The sequence below is a fragment of the Oncorhynchus clarkii genome, chromosome 9, assembly GCF_045791955.1.
Source record: "Oncorhynchus clarkii lewisi isolate Uvic-CL-2024 chromosome 9, UVic_Ocla_1.0, whole genome shotgun sequence".
In the NCBI taxonomy this organism is placed as follows: domain Eukaryota; kingdom Metazoa; phylum Chordata; class Actinopteri; order Salmoniformes; family Salmonidae; genus Oncorhynchus; species Oncorhynchus clarkii.
In genome coordinates, this window is record NC_092155.1 from 70,261,600 (window position 1) to 70,285,623 (window position 24,024).

At 44.9% G+C, this 24,024-nt stretch overlaps 2 protein-coding genes across 2 annotated transcripts; one reads left to right on the plus strand and one right to left on the minus strand.

The window, feature by feature from the left end:
* Nucleotides 1-47: 47 nt before the first annotated feature.
* LOC139417384 (innate immunity activator protein-like) lies at nucleotides 48-10,038 on the minus strand. Its single transcript, XM_071166652.1, has 9 exons — nucleotides 9,984-10,038; nucleotides 9,536-9,669; nucleotides 6,982-7,104; nucleotides 6,475-6,715; nucleotides 5,298-5,351; nucleotides 4,921-5,197; nucleotides 4,523-4,693; nucleotides 1,507-2,296; nucleotides 48-143 (listed from the first exon to the last, which is right to left on the minus strand). Exons 1-9 carry the CDS (start codon nucleotides 10,036-10,038, stop codon nucleotides 48-50), a joined length of 1,941 nt encoding a protein of 646 aa, XP_071022753.1.
* Nucleotides 10,039-14,378: 4,340 nt separating this feature from the next.
* On the plus strand, nucleotides 14,379-21,107 carry LOC139417609 (uncharacterized). Its single transcript, XM_071166822.1, has 2 exons — nucleotides 14,379-14,809; nucleotides 20,405-21,107. The coding sequence occupies exons 1-2, from the start codon at nucleotides 14,379-14,381 to the stop codon at nucleotides 21,105-21,107; spliced, it is 1,134 nt and encodes a 377-aa protein (XP_071022923.1).
* The last annotated feature ends 2,917 nt before the right edge of the window (nucleotides 21,108-24,024 follow it).

The following is a 24,024-nucleotide window of genomic DNA, read 5'->3' on the forward strand; positions in this document are numbered from 1 at the left end:
ATAGATATAGATATATATTGTGTACCATATACTGTATATGGCTGTGGTTACACCTGGCTGACGATCTCTGAGTCCTCTTCAACAAACCACTGTACAGGAGTTCCATCTGCAGCCCTCTGAAGGATCCGCTTCTGGTGGGGACCCTGAAACACAACAACACATTTCGTTCCTGTTCATTATATTTAAATGTATACTTTCAATTTTAGCCATTTAGCAGACACTCTTATCCAGAGTGACTTACAGGAGCAATTAGGGTTAAGTGCCTTGCTTAAGGGCACATCAACAGATTTTTCACCTAGTCAGCTCGGAGATTCAAACCAGCGACCTTTCGGTTACTGGCCCAACGTTCTTAACTGCTAGGCTACCTGCCGCCCTACATACCATTACACTCTTAACCGCTAGGCTACCTGCCGCCCTACATTACATTACACTCTTAACCGCTAGGCTACCTGCCACCCTACATTACACTCTTAACCGCTAGGCTACCTGCCACCCTACATTACACTCTTAACCGCTAGGCTACCTGCCGCCCTACATTACATTACACTCTTAAGCGCTAGGCTACCTGCCGCCCTACATTACATTACACTCTTAACCGCTAGGCTACCTGCCACTCTACATTACATTCTTAACCGCCAGGCTACCTGCCGCCCTACATACCATTACACTCTTAACCGCTAGGCTACATGCCACCCTACATTACATTACACTCTTAACCGCTAGGCTACCTGCCACCCTACATTACATTACACTCTTAACCGCTAGGCTAACTGCCGCCCTACATTACATTACACTCTTAACCGCTAGGCTACCTGCCTCCCTATATTACACTCTTAACCGCTAGGCTACCTGCCACCCTACATTACATTAAACTCTTAACCGCTAGGCTACCTGCCACCCTACATTACACTCTTAACCGCTAGGCTACCTGCCGCCCTACATTACACTCTTAACCGCTAGGCTACCTGCCTCCCTATATTACATTACACTCTTAACCGCTAGGCTACCTGCCACCCTACAATACATTACACTCTTAACCGCTAGGCTACCTGCCGCCCTACATTACATTACACTCTTAACCGCTAGGCTACCTGCCGCCCTACATTACATTACACTCTTAACCGCTAGGCTACCTGCCTCCCTATATTACACTCTTAACCGCTAGGCTACCTGCCACCCTACATTACACTCTTAACCGCTAGGCTACCTGCCGCCCTACATTACATTACACTCTTAAGCGCTAGGCTACCTGCCGCCCTACATTACATTACACTCTTAACCGCTAGGCTACCTGCCGCCCTACATTACATTACACTCTTAACCGCTAGGCTACCTGCCGCCCTACATTACATTACACTCTTAACCGCTAGGCTACCTGCCGCCCTACATTACATTACACTCTTAACCGCTAGGCTACCTGCCGCTCTACATTACATTCCTGTTCCTTTAATATCAATATGAGATGTTAGTAATGCTATGGTGGTGAGTGTTAGGGGGCATCCTCACCTGCAGGTAGGGCGGGAGGTGAGGGGACGTGGGGCTCTTCACTCTGAACGACCCTTGGCCTTCCAGGGAACTCGGGCGTGACTTCTGGAACTGGTTCCAGGACTTGAGCTCGTCTGACGACATTTCCCTGGGCAACACCCGGGCAGGTTGATTGGGGTACTCCCTCAGTGACGGGGTATGTACCAGGCAAGTGTAGGGGGGTGGAGGCTTCAGAACTCTCCTGGGGGATGACGGTGGGGGCCCCTGCTGCCAGCGTCTGTGCTGCTGCTGTTGCTGGGGGGGCCGGGAGGGGGACAGGTAAAGACCCTTCCCCAGGGGACTGCCCAGGTCCTGTGGGGAAAGAGGGGAACATGCGCCTTCCTCTGCCATTCTTCTTCTCAAGCTGGGAGAGGACCGGTGCTGGTTGTTTTTCTTGTGAAAGCTGGAGCCATACAACGCAGGGCTGGTGGGACTTTGGGCTCCGTAGTGGAAGCCATAGGGAGGAGGGCATTGCTTGGGGATCTCGGGAGATGCGGGGCCCTCCCTGTCTTTGTGATTATCTCTGTCCGTGTCCCGGCTGGGGGGGCTGGTGTAGGAGGGGACAGAGTGTTCAGAGCTGCTGTCCTCAGAGCTGGACTGGTACAGTCGCTGGGGGCTGGTGTAGGATGGGACAGAGTGTTCAGAGCTGGACTGGTACAGACGCTGGGGGGTGTACTGTGGAGACCGAACCAGGAACTCTGGCCGTCGGCGTGGCAACCTGGCTCTCCCACGTCCCTCACCCAGGTCATGAGTGGGCTTACTTCTGGGAAGCCTGAGAAGATGAAAAAAGACAGGGGAGAGAAAAGTGAGCTACTGTGATGCACTTTGTGTATGTCTGTCTCCCTATACTGTGTAATTAATACAGCAACTTCATTATTAAATGTGATCTAATCTAGTCAATGTATTTTATCAATATAATTTATGTAACGTATTACCCACCCACAACAATAGACACACAAGAAGACACAATAAAGGTAATCAACACCTTTATCTGTGTTATGGTGTTGACGTTCTGTGTTATGGTGTTGATGTTCTGTGTTATGGTGTTGATGTTATGGTGTTGACGTTCTGTGTTATGGTGTTGATGTTATGGTGTTGACGTTCTGTGTTATGGTGTTGACGTTCTGTGTTATGGTGTTGATGTTCTGTGTTATGGTGTTGACGTTCTGTGTTATGGTGTTGATGTTATGGTGTTGACGTTCTGTGTTATGGTGTTGATGTTCTGTGTTATGGTGTTGATGTTCTGTGTTATGGTGTTGATGTTCTGTGTTATGGTGTTGATGTTATGGTGTTGACGTTCTGTGTTATGGTGTTGATGTTCTGTGTTATGGTGTTGACGTTCTGTGTTATGGTGTTGATGTTATGGTGTTGACATTCTGTGTTATGGTGTTGATGTTCTGTGTTATGGTGTTGATGTTCTGTGTTATGGTGTTGATGTTCTGTGTTATGGTGTTGATGTTATGGTGTTGACGTTCTGTGTTATGGTGTTGATGTTATGGTGTTGACGTTCTGTGTTATGGTGTTGATGTTCTGTGTTATGGTGTTGACGTTCTGTGTTATGGTGTTGATGTTCTGTGTTATGGTGTTGACGTTCTGTGTTATAGTGTTGATGTTCTGTGTTATGGTGTTGATGTTCTGTGTTATGGTGTTGATGTTATGGTGTTGACGTTCTGTGTTATGGTGTTGATGTTCTGTGTTATGGTGTTGATGTTCTGTGTTATGGTGTTGATGTTATGGTGTTGACGTTCTGTGTTATGGTGTTGATGTTCTGTGTTATGGTGTTGACGTTCTGTGTTATGGTGTTGATGTTCTGTGTTATGGTGTTGATGTTCTGTGTTATGGTGTTGATGTTATGGTGTTGACGTTCTGTGTTATGGTGTTGATGTTCTGTGTTATGGTGTTGATGTTCTGTGTTATGGTGTTGACGTTCTGTGTTATGGTGTTGATGTTCTGTGTTATGGTGTTGATGTTCTGTGTTATGATGTTGACGTTCTGTGTTATGGTGTTGATGTTCTGTGTTATGGTGTTGACGTTCTGTGTTATGGTGTTGATGTTCTGTGTTATGGTGTTGATGTTCTGTGTTATGGTGTTGATGTTATGGTGTTGACGTTCTGTGTTATGGTGTTGATGTTCTGTGTTATGGTGTTGATGTTCTGTGTTATGGTGTTGACGTTCTGTGTTATGGTGTTGATGTTCTGTGTTATGGTGTTGATGTTCTGTGTTATGGTGTTGATGTTATGGTGTTGACGTTCTGTGTTATGGTGTTGGCGTTCTGTGTTATGGTGTTGGCGTTCTGTGTTCTGGTGTTGGCGTTCTGTGTTATGGTGTTGACGTTCTGTGTTATGGTGTTGGCGTTCTGGTGTTGACGTTCTGTGTTCTGGTGTTGACGTTCTGTGTTCTGGTGTTGACGTTCTGTGTTCTGGTGTTGACGTTCTGTGTTCTGGTGTTGACGTTCTGTGTTGTGGTGTTGGCGTTCTGTGTTATGTGTTGACGTTCTGTGTTATGGTGTCAACATTCTGTGTTATGGTGTCAACATTCTGTGTTATGGTGTCGACGGTCTGTGTTATGGTGTCAACATTCTGTGTTATGGTGTCGACGGTCTGTGTTATGGTGTCGACAGTCTGTGTTATGGTGTCGACAGTCTGTGTTGTGGTGTCGACGTTCTATGTTATGGTGTCGACAGTCTGTGTTATGGTGTCGACGTTCTGTGTTGTGGTGTCGACGTTCTGTGTTGTGGTGTCGACGTTCTGTGTTGTGGTGTCGACAGTCTGTGTTATGGTGTCGACGGTCTGTGTTGTGGTGTCGACGTTCTGTGTTGTGGTGTCGACAGTCTGTGTTATGGTGTCGACAGTCTGTGTTATGGTGTCGACGTTCTGTGTTATGGTGTCGACGTTCTGTGTTGTGGTGTCGACAGTCTGTGTTATGGTGTCGACAGTCTGTGTTATGGTGTCGACGTTCTGTGTAACGGTGGTGACGTTGTTAAGCGTTGGTTGGTTACCTGAAGGACAGGGAGTACTGTCTGCGTACGTGCAGCTCTGGAGTCGAGGGGGCGCTGGAGGAGTTGATCTGTCCATGTCTCAGAGCCAGGTTCTTAATGGAGGGGAAGTGGGAGGGCAGGACTCTGCTGTCTGCAGGGAACACTGGGGTCCCTACTGGGGTCCCTACTGGACTTCTGCTCAGAAAAAGAGGGAGAGAGAAAGAGTGGGCAGAGCAGGATTTAGACAACTGCTAGTTTAAAAGTTAGAGGATGTAGTTTATGTAGTCAAAAGCAAAACCCTTTTTAATGGGGTTCTGGGCAGAATAAATATTTGAGTAGCAAAGTAGGACCTGCACACTCAGTTGCTCCACCTTTATTGGTTAACAGCGTTCTGATCCAAAAAGGATATGGACTCTTACCTTGGCCTGCTGCTGCAGACAGTGTTAGGTTTCAGATAGGGCTGGTCCAGATTAGACTCTCTCCAGGGGGAGTTCTGGATGGGGGAGCGCTCAGGAAACTCCACACTGCAGCTGGAGCCTATACTGGAGGTTTGGGTCTGCTCCACACTGCAGCTGGAGCTGAGGCTCTGGGCTGAGATGTGATGGAGACTGCCCTGGGAGGAGGAGGACTGGAGGGACAGGGAGCCCACAGAGGACTGTATGAGTGGGTCGACAGATGATGAGGAAGAGAGAGAGTCTATGGATAGATAGAGGAGACACAATAGAAAGGGTCAGACATGACACTTTGGAATAGTTGAATTGTATTGGCATTTCTACTGTGTTAGTTGATAACTCACCATCGTCCAGGGCCACTGCATCAGACAGGGAGCTGTCGTCAGACATGCACAGATCTGGGGACAGAATTAAAAGAAGGCTTTATTTAAGACTTCATTCAATTAGGGGAAGGGGTTGTGAAAATTATCAACATTGTAGTGTAATTCTTCTGACATGTACTGCTTATGTGATTCAATAACTAAACAATTGTGAATTTAAAAAAACTCCAACCTCCATCGGAATGAGTGAGAATATAACCAAAGACAGTACCGTATGAAAATAGGCATAGCCTTAATGGCCATGGACTCTTAGAATCTCTTAGAATCTTCCTAGGTTCCAGCCTTTCTAGGGAGTTTTTCCTAGCCACCGTTCTAATGCATCTGCATTGCTTTTAGGCTGGGTTTCTGAATAAGAACTTTGTGACATCTGCTTACATAATAAGGGCTTTATAAATACATTTCATTGATCGGCAGAAACTACCTATCAATCAATGTCATGGCGACCTTGGCTAGCTAAGCTCATGCGTAGAAACATGTAATCGGGTCTTAACTGTCCAATAAAAATAGTATCTGAAATACTTCTTCAGTATATCCTGTCCACAGGGGGCTGCTGAGGGAAGGACGGCTCATAATAATGGCTGGAATGGAGTGAATGGAATGGAATCAAAGACCTGGAAACTGTGTGTTTGATGTGTCTGATACCATTCCATGTATTCCGCTCCAGCCATTACTATGAGCCGTCCTCCCCAATTAAGGTGCCACCGACCTCCTGTGATCCTGTTGCTATCATCCGTAAAATATCTGTATAAATTAATTGGTCCCAATGAAGTATGAACAACAGTACAACTATAAAACTCAAAGGCACTCCTTCGATGTAAATTTGTTTTTGACAAAAATGAAAACTTGTCAGTTTGTCACTTTCACTAGGTTGGAGTTATAACATGTTCAACTACTTAAGAAATGGGATACAATCTAGGTTGTGCCTTTTAGATTTAGAGAAAATGAACAACTAAGGAATCATTTTTCATTTCTCTCATCGACTTGTCAAGCTCCAGCCTGGTCTGCTTAGTTTGCTTCGCAAGTATTCCCGGAAGTCTCACAATGTTTAGAAACGGTGATTCTGTGTAACCTAATCTCCCTGCAGACTGCAGAGCCCAATGTGACCAGATGGGGGCAGCAGTAGCACAGGCACAGCATTCACCTCTGTGTTTGGCTGTGCTGTTGTTCTTGTTGGTCGGTGGAGAGGAGCACTCGTTTCTGATCCTGTGCTGAAACACAGCTTCCTGGAGATCCTTAACTTTCCTATCTTCCCTCTTACACTGCTGCAGCCTGCTCTTCTTCTGTGGTTTGGACAGGTGCTCCTCCACTGAGAGTCTACGGGCCGCTTCAACGATCTGGAGCTGCAAGGCCAGGTCTGCCTCTAAGGAATGAAGCTCTGAATCCTGAGTGAGAGAAAGTTTTTATTTTTATTTAGCTTAGATGAATAACAATGAACTATCAATTTAATAGACTTCTTGATTGGGCTGGGTTTAAGGAAATAAATACTGTATTCAGTGTTCAAATCTCTCTATCTGATATGCACTTTGCCTTTGCTTATAAGCTTTACGACATATTGTTAGGAAAAACTCCTGACCTTACCTATTACCAATACTGTGTAATATAGGAAGTGTAAAGGATGACCGTGGGAAGGGTTCATATTGGTCTGTACCTCTCCATCCTGGTGAATGAGACTGCCATCCAGTTTGAAGGTAGCTCCTATCCTCCTCCGGACACGAGGTGGCTTCTCATCAGGAAGTAGGGAGTAGTCTGAAGACAATTTACCTGTCAGCTCCTGTAAAATAAATACAATCCAAAGTCAACTGAAGTCATTTCTAAACATACCCCTAAGAGATTACATCTGAAAGAGCAGTCTGTAACTCTTCTATGAACCATTGGTATGTAAATATGAGACTCAGTTTTGTGACGTGCAGGAGACCTATGTTAGCCCACTGAACTACAACCTAGGCATTACCTCAGGGAGCTAACATAGGTCTTCAGGTCTCAGGCTAGGTTAGACACTCACAGCCTCCCTGACACAAAAAAAATATATATTTATTATTATTATTTATTTTTTATATATTTTTTATTAGGGGGTAGATCAGCTTTAATATTGCAGGTAGATTGTAGCTTCCATCAATGTAATTGTCTGCATCACCCATATTGTCACGTATGCTCCCTCGCTGGCCTCTAGGTCACCAGGCTGCTCATTAGGGCGCACACCTGTCACCAGCGTTACGCGCATAATGACACTCACCTGGACTCCATCACCTCCTTGATTACCTGCCCTTTATATGTCCCTCCCTTTGGTTTCCTCCCCAGTCGTCATTGTTCCTGCTTCATGTCGGTGCGCTGTTTGTGTTTCTTGTTTTGTTAATTTATTAAATGTATTCACTCCCTGAACTTGCTTCCCGACTCTCAGTGTACATCGTTACACATATATTCTTGTTGCAAGTATATATACAGTACCAGTCAAAAGTTTGGATACACCTACTCATTCAAGGGTTTTTCTTGATTTTTTTACATGAAATAACACCATATATAACACCATATATTTTATATTTGAGATTCTTCAAAGTAGCCACCCTTTGCCTTGATGACAGCTTTGCACACTCCTAGCATTCTCTCAACCAGCTTCATGAGGTAGTCACCTGGAATGCATTTCAATTAACAGGTGTGCCTTGTTAAAAGTTGTGGAATTTCTTTCATTAATGCATTTGAGCCAATCAGTTGTGTTCAAACAAGGTATGGGTGGTATACAGAAGATGGCTCTATTTGGTAAAAGACCAAGTCCATATTATGGCAAGAACAGCTTAAATAAGCAAAGAGAAAGGACAGTCCATCATTACTTTAAGACATGAAGGTCAGTCAAGGCGGAACATTTCAAGAACTTTGAAACTTTCTTCAAGTGCAGTTGCAAAACAATGAAGCGATACGATGAAACTGGTTCTCATGAGGACCGCCACAGGAAAGGAAGACCCAGAGGTACCTCTGCTGCAGAGGATAAGTTCATTAGAGTTACCAGCCTCAGAAATTGCAGCCCAACTAAATGCGTCACAGAGTTCAAGTAACAGACGCATCTCGACATCAATTCTTCAGAGGAGAATGCGTGAATTACATTTTTTAATGTTACCTTTATTTAACTAGGCAAGTCAGTTCAGAACAAATTCTTATTTACAACGACGGCCTAGGAACAGTGGGTTAACTGACTTGTTAACCCACTGTTAATAACAGTGGCAGAATGACAGATTTGTACCTTGTCAGCTGAGGAATTCAAAATTGCAACCTTTCGGTTACTAGCCCAACGCTCTAACCACTAGGCTACCTGCTGCCCCAATCAGGCCTTTGTGGTCGAATTGCTGCAAAGAAACCACTACTAAAGGACATCAATAAGAAGAGACTTGCTTGGGCCAAGAAACAGGAGCAATGGACATTAGACCAGTAGAAATCTGTCCTTTGGTCTGATGAGTCCAAACGTGAGGTTTTTGGTTCCAACTACCGTGTTTTTGTGAGACGAAGAGTAGGTGACCGGATGATCTCTGCATATGTGGTTCCCACTGTGAAGCATCGAGGAGGAGGTGTGATGGTGCTTTGCTGATGACACTGTCAGTGATTTATTTAGAATTCAAGGCACACTTAACCAGAGATACGCCATCCCATCTGGTTTGCGCGTAGTTGGACTATCAATTGTTTTTCTACAGGACAATGACCCAAAACATCTCCAGGCTGTGTAAGGGCTATTTGACCAAGAAGGAGAGTGATGGAGTGCTGAATCAGATGACCTGGCTATCACAATCACCCGACCTCAACCCAATTGAGATGGTTTGGGATGAGTTGGACAGCAGAGTGAAGGAAAAGCAGCCAACAAGTGCTCAACATATGTGGGAACTCCTTCAAGACTGTTGTAAAAGCATTCCTCATGAAGCTGGTTGAGAGAATGCCAAGAGTGTGCAAAGCTGTCATCAAGGCAAAGGGTGGCTACTTTGAAGAATCTCAAATATAAAATATATTTTGATTTGTTTATCACTTTTTTGGTTACTACATGATTCCATATGTGTTATTTCATAGTTTAATGTCTTCACTAGTAATCTACAATGTAGAAAACCCCTGGAATGAGGAGGTGTGTCCAAACTTTTGACTGGTACTGTATATATATATATATATATATATATATATATCTCAACACCGTTATAGATATGCATAAATACAATAGTGTGAATACTCACAGCCTCTCTAATGCAGAGCTTCTTGAGGTCCAGTAGACACAGCTCCAGCCTGTTCTCCAGAGCCTGGTGCTTCAGCCTCATGGCCCGGGTGTGGGTGGTCAGGTCCTTGACTGGCAACGTGGGGCTGTCGGGACCTGAGATGATGTTAATGGAGATTTTTCCACAGAGCACAGGCCTCATGCAGGCATCACATGGTGCCACATTTGGTGCTTTTATCACAGAATTAACGATTGCTATAGATTATAGACATTTCAGCAAGCTTGCCAACTATCAATACACTTTATCTCTTGAATTTATCTCCTGAATTTATCTCTGAAGTTCAATATTTGATACGACAGATTTAGGTCTCAGCATTAATAATGCGTTCAGTGCTTTCCGTAAAGATTTATATCTGAACCTAGAATGGATCTCTTTCACATTTAGGGTTGTTGATGTGTTAAGCTCTTACCAGAGTTGAGAATGATCCCACTGTCAGTGTCACTGGTCTCCTCTTTATCCATCATGGCTGTTGGAAGGTATTTTCACACTGTTAAAACCTGTTGGAAAATAGATAAATAGTTAAATCATTATTAAATCATCCTGATTCACCAAGAAACATATCCAGCTTTATGATCTCTCAGGACGGGGGAAAACTGATTCACCAAAAAACATATCCAGCTTTATGATCTATCAGGACTGGGGAAAACTGATTCACCAAAAAACATATCCAGCTTTATGATCACTCAGGACGGGGAAAAACTGATTCACCAAGAAACATATCCAGCTTTATGATCTCTCAGGACGGGGGAAAACTGATTCACCAAAAAACATATCCAGCTTTATGATCTCTCAGGACGGGGGAAAACTGATTCACCAAGAAACATATCCAGCTTTATGATCTCTCAGGACGGGGGAAAACTGATTCACTAAGAAACATATCCAGCTTTATGATCTCTCAGGACGGGGGAAAACTGATTCACCAAGAAACATATCCAGCTTTATGATCTCTCAGGACGGGGGAAAACTGATTCACCAAGAAACATATCCAGCTTTATGATCTCTCAGGACGGGGGAAAACTGATTCACCTAAAAACATATCCAGCTTTATGATCTCTCAGGACGGGGGAAAACTGATTCACCTAAAAACATATCCAGCTTTATGATCTCTCAGGACGGGGGAAAACTGATTCACCAAGAAACATATCCAGCTTTATGATCTCTCAGGACGGGGGAAACTGATTCACCAAGAAACATATCCAGCTTTATGATCTCTCAGGACGGGGGAAAACTGATTCACCAAAAAACGTATCCAGCTTTATGATCTCTCAGGACGGGGGAAAACTGATTCACCTAAAAACATATCCAGCTTTATGATCTCTCAGGACGGGGGAAAACTGATTCACCAAGAAACATATCCAGCTTTATGATCTCTCAGGACGGGGGAAAACTGATTCACCTAAAAACATATCCAGCTTTATGATCTCTCAGGACGGGGGAAAACTGATTCCCCTAAAAACATATCCAGCTTTATGATCTCTCAGGACGGGGGAAAACTGATTCACCAAGAAACATATCCAGCTTTATGATCTCTCAGGACGGGGGAAAACTGATTCACCTAAAAACATATCCAGCTTTATGATCTCTCAGGACGGGGGAAAACTGATTCACCAAAAAACATATCCAGCTTTATGATCTCTCAGGACGGGGGAAAACTGATTCACCAAGAAACATATCCAGCTTTATGATCTCTCAGGACGGGGGAAAACTGATTCACCAAGAAACATATCCAGCTTTATGATCACTCAGGACGGGGAAAACTGATTCACCTAAAAACATATCCAGCTTTATGATCTCTCAGGACGGGGGGAAACTGATTCACCAAGAAACATATCCAGCTTTATGATCTCTCAGGACGGGGGAAAACTGATTCACCAAGAAACATATCCAGCTTTATGATCTCTCAGGACGGGGGAAAACTGATTCACCAAAAAACATATCCAGCTTTATGATCTATCAGGACTGGGGAAAACTGATTCACCAAAAAACATATCCAGCTTTATGATCACTCAGGACGGGGGAAAACTGATTCACCAAGAAACATATCCAGCTTTATGATCTCTCAGGACGGGGGAAAACTGATTCACCAAAAAACATATCCAGCTTTATGATCTCTCAGGACGGGGGAAAACTGATTCACCAAGAAACATATCCAGCTTTATGATCTCTCAGGACGGGGGAAAACTGATTCACTAAGAAACATATCCAGCTTTATGATCTCTCAGGACGGGGGAAAACTGATTCACCAAGAAACATATCCAGCTTTATGATCTCTCAGGACGGGGGAAAACTGATTCACCAAGAAACATATCCAGCTTTATGATCTCTCAGGACGGGGGAAAACTGATTCACCTAAAAACATATCCAGCTTTATGATCTCTCAGGACGGGGGAAAACTGATTCACCTAAAAACATATCCAGCTTTATGATCTCTCAGGACGGGGGAAAACTGATTCACCAAGAAACATATCCAGCTTTATGATCTCTCAGGACGGGGGAAAACTGATTCACCAAGAAACATATCCAGCTTTATGATCTCTCAGGACGGGGGAAAACTGATTCACCTAAAAACATATCCAGCTTTATGATCTCTCAGGACGGGGGAAAACTGATTCACCAAGAAACATATCCAGCTTTATGATCTCTCAGGACGGGGGAAAACTGATTCACCAAGAAACATATCCAGCTTTATGATCTCTCAGGACGGGGGAAAACTGATTCACCAAGAAACATATCCAGCTTTATGATCTCTCAGGACGGGGGAAAACTGATTCACCAAAAAACATATCCAGCTTTATGATCTCTCAGGACGGGGGAAAACTGATTCACCAAGAAACATATCCAGCTTTATGATCTCTCAGGACGGGGGAAAACTGATTCACCAAGAAACATATCCAGCTTTATGATCTCTCAGGACGGGGGAAAACTGATTCACCAAAAAACATATCCAGCTTTATGATCTCTCAGGACGGGGGAAAACTGATTCACCAAGAAACATATCCAGCTTTATGATCTCTCAGGACGGGGGAAAACTGATTCACCAAGAAACATATCCAGCTTTATGATCTCTCAGGACGGGGGAAAACTGATTCACCAAGAAACATATCCAGCTTTATGATCTCTTAGGACAGGGGAAAACTGATTCACCAAGAAACATATCCAGCTTTATGATCTCTCAGGACGGGGGAAAACTGATTCACCAAGAAACATATCCAGCTTTATGATCTCTCAGGACGGGGGAAAACTGATTCACCAAGAAACATATCCAGCTTTATGATCTCTCAGGACGGGGGAAAACTGATTCACCTAAAAACATATCCAGCTTTATGATCTCTCAGGATGGGGGAAAACTGATTCACCAAGAAACATATCCAGCTTTATAATCTCTCAGGACGGGGGAAAACTGATTCACCTAAAAACATATCCAGCTTTATGATCTCTCAGGACGGGGGAAAACTGATTCACCAAGAAACATATCCAGCTTTATGATCTCTCAGGACGGGGGAAAACTGATTCACCAAGAAACATATCCAGCTTTATGATCTCTCAGGACGGGGGAAAACTGATTCACCAAGAAACATATCCAGCTTTATGATCTCTCAGGACGGGGGAAAACTGATTCACCAAAAAACATATCCAGCTTTATGATCTCTCAGGACGGGGGAAAACTGATTCACCTAAAAACATATCCAGCTTTATGATCTCTCAGGACGGGGGAAAACTGATTCACCAAGAAACATATCCAGCTTTATGATCTCTCAGGACGGGGGAAAACTGATTCACCAAGAAACATATCCAGCTTTATGATCTCTCAGGACGGGGGAAAACTGATTCACCTAAAAAATATACGTTTCCATTCCTGATGCCGAAAGTATTTTTATTCTGATCCTCTAGCTTCCTCTTCTCTCTCTTTCTTCTTCTCCCTCCTCCCTCTTCTCCCTCCCTCCCTCCTACCCTGTCCTCCCTCCCTCCTACCCTGTCCTCCCTCCCTCCTACCCTTACCTCTCTCCCTCCTACCCTGTTCTCCCTCCCTCCTGCCCTGTTCTCCCTCCCTCCCTCCTGCCCTGTTCTCCCTTCACAATAGGCAGCAGCCCCCATGCTTGACTCGGCACATGTGCGAGGGGACCAGGGGTTAATCCGAAACCGGACGCTATGGCAACGGTCACAGGGCGTACCGCTGTTCTCCGAGGGGAGTTTGTGTGTGTTGCCATACGGAATGTCAGAGGGCGTTTAAAAGGGACGCACCGTCGCACCCCAAAAAATAGAACAGGAAAGCAGATGGCTGCAGAGCAGGGGAATTATCCCTCTCATGGACTGCACCTGTTCCCCCTCCCAGAGTCACACACACACCAACAGCGCTCCATTCAACCAGTGTCCAGAGAAACAACCCTCGAGGGGCTTTTGAAGTGGAACAATGTTTCAATGCTGAACCTGTCTCTGTAGCATCAGCCAGCTCACATAAAGACACTGAAGGTTCATGATATAGCACATCTAGGATTTCACTTATACATTCTCACACTGTTGAACACATAAACAATGTTTATGATCCATTCTATTGTGTGTGTGTGTGTGTGCGTGTGCGCGTGCGTGCGTGTGTGTGTGTGTGTGTGTGTGCGTGCGTGTGTGTGTGTGTGTGTGTGCGTGCGTGTGTGTATACGTACTAGGGTTGAATGGCGGGAACCCGGTTACTGAGATTTACCGCCCAAAACCACTCCCTTTCCCCGGTATAAATAACTGAGAGAAAACGGTAAATTATAATAAATTATTTATATGAACAGCATGGTGTGAAATGGAACTTTTTAATGATATGCCCTGTCTAAATACGGCCTCTATACGGCCTCTATATGGGCTCTATACGGGCTCTATACGGGCTCTATACGTCCTCTATACGGCCTCCATACGGCCTCCATACGGCCTCCATACGGCCTCTATACGGCCTCCATACGGCCTCTATACGGCCTCTATACGGGCTCTATATGGGCTCTATACGGCCTCCATACAGGCTCTATACCGGCTCTATACGGCCTCTATACGGGCTCTATACGGCCTCTATACGGCCTCCATACAGGCTCTATACGGCCTCTATACGGGCTCTATATGGCCTCTATACGGCCCCTATACGGGCTCTATACGGCCTCTATACGGCCTCCATACGGCCTCTATACGGCCTCCATACGGCCTCTATACGGCCTCTATACGGGCTCTATACGGCCTCGGCATGATGAATCAACGCTCAGGGTGGGGACAGACCATCTCAGGATGGAGAGTAGTTCACAACGAATGTACTGTAGATCTATGTATCATCTCACCATGTTAACGTTTTGTGACAGGTAGGCAGCAGCACAGCCTATGCTACAGTAATAGAAATCCTGAACATCTCCATCTGGCTTTCAGGGGTCACCTTGTTATTGTTTTAATTCCAGATGCAGAGTTTTAAAACAGCCTGTCACTCAAATATCGTTGCTTTAAGTCAATGTACATGCAAGCACTCTCTCTCCGTCAACTCTCTCTCCATCAACATCCAAAATAGATCATCCTGTTCTAGATTTTCTAGATAGATTGAACAGGTCAGCGTAGACCAAGTGTGCATCTGAAATGGCACCCTACTCCCTATATCATGCCCATAGCTCTGGTCAAAGGTTGTGCACTATAGGGAATATGATGCAATTTTGGGCACATCCCATGACCACTACACTGCTGAAAATAACTTCCTTTAGACTGGGCAGCAAATTTGAGCTGTTGACATGAATCTTCTGTATCTATGTCTAAAAACACAACTTCAGTATGTCAACAGACGGAAGGAACTCACGTAGCTCACGTCTCTACAGGTCATGTTGCCTTAGCCGCTGTGGGTTACCAAGTCCAAATAATCCACTGGTCCTATCTAGAGCAGTGATGTTTAGAGATGGGTATCAGGCCTGTTCCTGTAGAGATGCGGAGGACTCATCACCCTGGGAGAGTTCCAAATTTAACCCTATTCCCTTTAAAGTGCACTACTTTTGACCAGGGCCCATGTCTTCTATATAGAGAATAGGCTCAATGGCACAGACACATTTTTTACCTAGTCGGCTCAGGGATTCGCACCAGCGACCTCTCGGTTACCGGCCCAACGCCTTAACCACTAGGCTACCTGTATACACCAGTCTGGACAATCTGCTGTGGGTTCAATAATTGCTGATCCAGTCGAGGAGGAGCGCTGGTTGGTTGGGCCAACACTGAGACAACAGAGCAGGAAGAGGAGAGTGGAAAGGAACAGGGCTGAGTGGCTGAGGTAGGGGCCTACAGTGAGACAGTGGAAGGAAGAGGACTGAGGTAGGAGCCTACAGTGAGACAGTGAAAGGAAGAGGACTGAGGTAGGGGCCTACAGTGAGACAGTGGAAGGAAGAGGGCTGAGGTAGGGGCCTACAGTGAGACAGTGGAAGGAAGAGGGCTGAGGTACGGTCATACAGTGGAAGGAAGGGGGCTGAGGTAGGGGCCTACAGTGAGACAGTGGAAGGAAGGGGGCTGAGGTAGGGGCCTACAATGAGACAGTGGAGGGAAGGGGGCTGAGGTAGGGGCCTACAGTGAGACAGTGGAAGGAAGAGGACTGAGGTAGGGGCCTATAGTGAGACAGTGGAAGGGAGAGGGCTGAGGTAGGGGCCTATAGTGAGACAGTGGAAGGAAGAGGGCTGAGGTAGGGGCCTACAGTGAGACAGTGGAAGGAAGGGGGCTGAGGTAGGGGCCTACAGTGAGACAGTGGAAGGAAGGGGGTTGAGGTAGGGGCCTACAGTGAGACAGTGGAAGGAAGGGGGCTGAGGTAGGGGCCTACAGTGAGACAGTGGAAGGAAGAGGGCTGAGGTAGGGGCCTACAGTGAGACAGTGAAAGGAAGAGGGCTGAGGTAGGGGCCTACAGTGAGACAGTGGAAGGAAGGGGGCTGAGGTAGGGGCCTCCAGTGAGACAGTGGAAGGAAGAGGGCTGAGGTAGGGGCCTACAGTGAGACAGTGGAAGGAAGGGGGCTGAAGTAGGGTCCTACAGTGAGACAGTGGAAGGAAGAGGGCTGAGGTAGGGGCCTACAGTGTGACAGTTGAAGGAAGAGGACTGACGTAGGGGCCTACAGTGAGACAGTGGAAAGGAAGGGGGCTGAGGTAGGGTCCTACAGTGAGACAGTGGAAAGGAAGAGGAACTCTAACCTTGAATACAAACTTATATGAGCAGAAACAGCATATTCAGACAGAGAGAGGGGGAAAACAGGGCTAGGTCTGAGTGGGTGAAGTGGAGTGAGGTGGAGACCTACATAGGGGGAACTCTCTGACTCAGACACTGACTGTAATAAAAAACAGACAGCAACAGGAACTCAAGAACTGGGTAATCAGACAGAGGCAGTCAGAGTTAGGGTAATATGGTGTTTCGCCCACTTACACCCCATAACTCTCCTAAGACTTTCACAATGTCTGTGGTTGCCTGAGGCCTAGGTCTACTGAGTGGGTGGATTGGATTGGATTGGGGTACAGCATTATTCAGAACCTTTCTATAAGTTGTAAACCTATGCCAAGATAAAACATAATTTGCCATAAAGTCTCCCTCTGTAGTGCCTTGCGGTTGGAGGCCGAGCAGTTGCCATTCCAGGCAGTGATGAAACCAGTCAGGATGCTCTTGCTGGTGCAACTGTTAAACCTTTTGAGGATCTGAGGACCCATGCCAAATATTTTCAGTCTCCTGAGGGGGAATAGGTTTTGTTGTGCCCTCTTCACGACTGTCTTAGTGTGCTTGGACCATGTTAGTTTGTTGGTGATGTGAACACCAAGGAACTTGAAGCTCTCAAGCTGCTCCACTACAGCCCCGTTGATGAGAATGGGGGTGTGCTCGGTCCTCTCTTTCCTGTAGTCCACAATCATCTCCTTTGTCTTGATCACGTTGAGGGAGAGGTTGTTGTCCTGGCACCACACGGCCAGGTCTCTGACCTCCTCCCTATAGGCTGTCTCGTTGTTGTCGGTGATCAGGCTGTTGTCATCTGCAAACTTAATGATGGTGTTGGAGTTGTGCCTGGCCGTGCAGTCATGAGTGAACAGGGAGTACAGGAGGGTGCTGAGCACGAACCCCTGAGGGGCCCCTGTGTTGAGGATCAGCGTGATGGATGTGGTGAGTGCGACCCGTCAGGAAGTCCAGGATCCAGTTGCAGAGGGAGGTGTTAAGTCCCAAGGTCCTTAGCTTATTGATGAGCTTTGACGGCACTATGGTGTTGAACGCTGAGCTGTAGTCAATGAATAGCATTCTCACATAGGTGTTCCTTTTGTCCAGGTGGGAAAGGGCAGTGTGGAGTGCAATAGAAACTGCATCATCTGTGGATCTGTCGGGGTGGTATGCCAATTGAAGTGGGTCTAGGGTTTCTGGGATGATGGTGTTTATGTGAGCTATGACCAGCCTTTCAAAGCACTTCATGGCTACAGACATGAGTGTTACGGGTCGGTAGTCATTTAGGCAGGTTACCTTAGTGTTCTTGGGCACAGGCACTAAGGTGGTCTGTTTAAAACATGTTGGTATTGCAGACTCGGACAAGGAGAGGTTGAAAATGTCAGTGAAGACACTTGCTAGTTGGTCAGCGCATGCTCGCAGTACACATCCTGGTAATCCGTCTGGCCCAGTGGCCTTGTGGATGTTGACCTGTCTAAAGGTCTTACTCACATCAGCTGCGGAGAGCGTGATCACACCGTCTTCCGGTACAGCTGGTGCTCTCATGCATGTTTCAGTGTTATTTGCCTTGAAGCGAGCATAGAAGTAGTTTAGCTCGTCTTGTAGGCTTGTGTCACTGGGCAGCTCTCGGCTGTGGTACCCATTGTAGTCTGTAATGTCTTGCAAGCCCTGCCACATCCAACAAACGTCAGTCGGTGTAGTACGATTCGTGAAAACTAAACATCTAACGGGAAACGGTTTGTTTACAGTTGATGATGATGATGATTGCGTGTGTGTGTGTGTGTGTGTGTGTGTGTGTGTGTGTGTGTGTGTGTGTGTGTGTGTGTGTGTGTGTGTGTGTGTGTGTGTGTGTTCAAATGAAACCAAACCAAGGCGTATGTGAAGCCTGTAATTAAGATTCGCTAGTGAATGCTGATACTATGGAATAAACTAAATGACTTTACAAAATGGATCCATTCTGTTCTGTCTGTATATACACAACATGGTCTGCTGGAGTGGAGGAAAGGGATTCCATTTTTTTATTTAACCTTTATTTAACTAGGCAAGTCAGTTAAGAACAAATTATTATTTACAATGACAGCCTGCCCCGGACGACGCTGGGCCAATTGTGTGCCGCCCTATGGGACGAGTGAGTGAGTGAGTGAGTGAGTGAGTGAGTGAGTGAGTGAGTGAGTGAGTGAGTGAGCGGATTGATTGATTGATTGATTGATTGATTGATTGATTTCAGAGGAATTTTATACACCCACAATATTTTCTTTGACCTGTACTGTAAAGTCAAAATATGTATCCGTCAACATAGTGGTAAAACAATGGGCAAAGATGGGAGAGAAGAACATCTGAAATTCCACAACCATAGAATTAGAATGAATAGAATGGTTATTCTAAAGTCATTCATTCTAATTGTATCACCACACCAGCATGGAGAGCATGAACCTCCCTCCCACACACACACACACACAGTTGCCTGAAATCAAGCAGTGGAGGCCATATGCTAGGCAGACACAGCAGCTCTGCTACAGACCAAGAACAGCATTAATACAGAGACCATAGAGGACAGCATTAATACAGAGACTATAATACAGAGACCATAGAGGACAGCATTAATACAGAGACCATAGAGGACAGCATTAATACAGAGACCATAGAGGACAACATTAATACAGAGACCATAGAGGACAACATTAATACAGAGACCATAGAGGACAACATTAATACAGAGACCATAGAGGACAACATTAATACAGAGACCATAATACAGAGATCATAGAGGACAGCCTTAATACAGAGACCATAGAGGACAACATTAACACAGAGACCATAATACAGAGATCATAGATGACAACATTAATACAGAGACCAGAGAGGACAATATTAATACAGAGACCATAGAGGACAGCATTAATACAGAGACCATAGAGAACAGCATTAATACAGAGATCATAGAGGAGATAACCCACTGTTCTCCAAGATCAAGACACATGGCTCTCTTTGACCCTCCGGACCTCAACATGACTTAATAGTGGTCAACCCCCTGTAAATTATGGTAACAGGATGTGTGACTCTGACAGATTTAGCTTCTTCTCCTATGTATAGCCTCTCTGTTAGCCTTTACCCTATTTAATCCACCCATGTGCTTGACATTAGTAACACATTCATCTTGACAATAGTAACACATTCATCTTGACAATAGTAACCCATTCATTTTGACAATAGTAACACATTCATCTTGACAATAGTAACACATTCATCTTGACAATAGTAAGACATTCATCTTGACAATAGTAACACATTCATCTTGACATTAGTAACACATTCATCTTGACAATAGTAACACATTCATCTTGACAATAGTAACACATTCATCTTGACAATAGTAACACATTCATCTTGACAATAGTAACACATTCATCTTGACAATAGTAACACATTCATCTTGACAATAGTAACACATTCAGCGTTGCATTTACTGTTTGAAGTAGAAGTAACACTGAGGTGTTTGACTGTAGGTCAGTGGTAGTTGTTTGTCAACCATTTCAAAAACGTTAATTGTTTAGTGTCAATGGATGCAAACAACCGTTTTTTTTATACAAAGACAGAAAAGGCTTGTTATGTGCAATATGGTAGTCCATTATGTCCTTTTGACTTGTCTTCCTGTGTTAAAGTGCCTTCGACATGTCTATTTTACCTCTTGGCGATGTCATTCAGAAACATAATGTTAACTTTCACTGCTATGGGTACGATACACAGCTGTACATTTCGACGAAACATGTTGAAGCCCCAAAATTTCCCTCCCTGGAAGCCCGTGTTCCAGACATAAGGAAGTGGATGGCGGCAAATGTTCTACTTTTAAACTCGGACAAAACAGAGATGCTAGTTCTAGGATCCAAGAAACAAAGAGATCTTCTGTTGGATCTGACAATTAATCTTGATGGTTGTACAGTCGTCTCAAATAAAACTGTGAAGGACCTTGGCGTTACTCTGGACCCTCATCTCTCTTTTGACGAACATATCAAGACTGTTTCAAGGTCAACTTTTTTCCATCTACGTAGCATTGCAAAAATTATTAACTTTCTGTCCAGAAATGATGCAGAAAAATGTATCCGTGCTTTTGACACTTCTAGGTTAGACTACTGCAATGCTCTACTTTCCGGCTATCTGGATAAAGCACTAAATAAACTTCCGTTAGTGCTAAACACGGCTGCTAGAATCTTGACAAGAACCAACAAATGTGATCATATTACTCCAGTGCTAGCCTCCCTACACTGGCTTCCTGTCAAGGCAAGGGCTGATTTCAAGGTTTTACTGCTAACCTACAAAGCATTTCATGGGCTTTCTCCTAAATATCTTTCTGGCCCAGAGGTGTGAAGGTGAATGGAAAGCCACTGGAACGACGAACCGCTCTTGCTGTCTCTGCCTGGCCGGTACCCCTCTCTCCCTATTAACCCTATTACGGGGGCTGAGTCACTGGCTTACTGGTGCTCTTCCATGCCGTCCCTAGGAAGGGTGCGTCACTTGAGTGGGTTGAGTCACTGACGTGATCTTCCTGTCCGGGTTGGCGCCCCCCTCAGGTTCGTACCATGGGGGAGATCTTCGTGGGCTATACTCGGCCTTGTCTCAGGGTAGTAAGTTGGTGGTTGAAGATATCCCTCTAGTGGTGTGGGGGCTGTGTTTTGGCAAAGTGGGTGGGGTTATATCTTGCCTGTTTAGCCCTGTCCAGGTGTATCGTCGGACGGGGCAAGCAGTGTTTCCTGACCCCTCCTGTCTTAGCCTCCAGTATTTATGCTGCAATAGTTTATGTGTCGGGGGGCTAGGGTCAGTCTGTTATATCTGGAGTATTTCTCATGTCTTATCTGGTGTCCTGTGTGAATTTAAGTATGCTCCCTCGACTTCTCTCCTCTCTCCCTCTCTCTTTCTCTCTGAGGACCTGAACCCTAGGACTATGCCTGGCATGATGACTCCTTGCTGTCCCCAGTCCACCTGGTCATGCTGCTGCTCCAGTTTCAACTGTTCTGCCTGCAGCTATGGAACCCTGACCTGTTCACCAGACGTGCTACCTTGTCCCAGGCCTGCTGTTTTTGTCTCTCTCTCTATCTACCGCACCTGCTGTCTCTAACTCTGAATGATCGACTATGAAAAGCCAAATGACATTTACTCCTGAGGTGCTGACCTGTTGCCACCTCTACAACCACTGTGATTATTATTATTTGACCCTGCTGGTCATCTATGAACATTTGAACAACTTGGCCATGTACTGTTATAATCCCCTCAGAGCCTGGTTCCTCTCTAGGTTTCTTCCTAAATTCCTGCCTTTCTATGGAGTTTTTCCTAGCCACTGTGCTTCTACACCTGCATTGCTTGCTGTTTGGGGTTTTAGGCTGGGTTTCTGTACAGCACTTTGTGACATCGGCTGATGTAAGAAGGGCTTTATAAATACGTTTGATTGATTGATTGACAGGATCTACTGGTGATTGTATCATTAAGATAACTAGTGTGGTGTATAAACAACACACTCTCAATTAGTAATATGTTAGGACTATTGCAGCTTTAATTCTGGGTCTAAGAGGTCAACTTAAAGTAATGCTCATATGACACACCGTTTATCAGACAAATAATAACCATGTAAAATAACAGGAAGGCTGAGAGTTGCTCATCTAATGTCTGTCAAATATTTTATGTCTGAATCAAAGAGTACTTTTCAGATAAATCTGAGTTGAAAAAGTCATCCTCATAGTCAGTCACACTCACACAGATAAAATGCATTCTGAAGAATCACCGCCAAACTCATCGATTGAAACTTTGTATCAGTTGTCCTGTTGGAACGTCTATACATTCATCTGATAATGATACAGTAACTTTGCATAGTTTAAAACTGTCTACATTGTTACTGTACACCCAGTTACTGTATTCTCACTGTGCCATATAACAATACGTTTGTAAAATGTGATAATTATTTTTACCTTTTAGAAGCGTTGGTCCATCAATCCTGAGAACTTCACCACAGCACCTCGTTGAGGAAATGTGCGGAGTCTATCTCGGGTCACATGTGTGATGGGTATTGGGGCGTTTCGTTCTATGGTGGGACGTCTGTCCTCGGATCAATCCGTTCTCTAGAAACAGAGAGGAGCGTGCTGCGAAGTTTTGGAATTTTGACCGATTTTTTTTTCTTTAACTGGGTATATTTTCTAGATGAGTTTTTGAAAGAATAACAAAGTAAAATCAAACTTCATTTGGGATAATTCCTCCTTCCGTGTTCACTTTTTGTTTGTTTGTCCAGACACGCTCTGCCCCATTGACACAGACAGGACTCTCGGAGGAGGGGAAGGGGGCATTATACGACTGAAAGGGGATCTCGAGAAGAATAGCCGGAGGAAATAAAAGTTTATGGGAAGGGCAGAGACCGGTGGACAGCTGGCTGGTAGGACTGTGTGATGGAGCATGCCTCTTGAATAATACAATGACATACAACTCAAATGCGTGACATGCATCCACAATTACATACAACTTTTTTCATGCTATTTTGACTAATTCTAAGATATATATATAAATAAATATATATAAAGGTATTTAAATTCAATGAAGGAGGATGATGGATTGTAGAATACATTAAAATCAATTAAAAATCCCAACCCCCAGAGTCACAAATGCCCCACGGAGCATCTTGACCAGATCAGACCCGCGAGCATCCCTTTACTTGCCTGGTCGGGGCGGAGAGGGGAGAGGGAGAACAAGCCTGTCGCTATAGCTACCATTCCCTCCCCCGCCGCATCCCTCCAGATGGCCAGCTTTCTTCTCTCATCCCGTGATGGAATGAAAAGATCGGCTAATTAAACAAAGTCCATATCCATGTGAAAGACCGAAGAGCCCTTGGGGAACAGTTGAGCGCAGGAGAGCTGGCCTGGCCAAGTATTGATTCTCACAGTTGTTGTCCCCTAGATTCTACAGCACTAGGGTTATTTAAACGGGCATATTTGTAATCGTTGAAGTCTTTATTGCTAAAAAAAGAAAAGGAACAACCACAACAACAACAGACAAACAAACAATTTAATTAAACGATTAGGACTAATACACCTAACATCTGCGATTATGGGGTTTAGCTATATGAGTGACAACTGAAAAGAGAACATAACTACATTACATAAAGAGAGTTCAGAGTTTCAGTCACTGCCCTGTGTCCAATAGTGGAGTAAGGTATACTTAGTATATGGCCTTTGAAAGAAATGAACAAATGAAAATGAACACACACACCACATTATGATGCCATGCTGCTGTAAACCAATTGCTT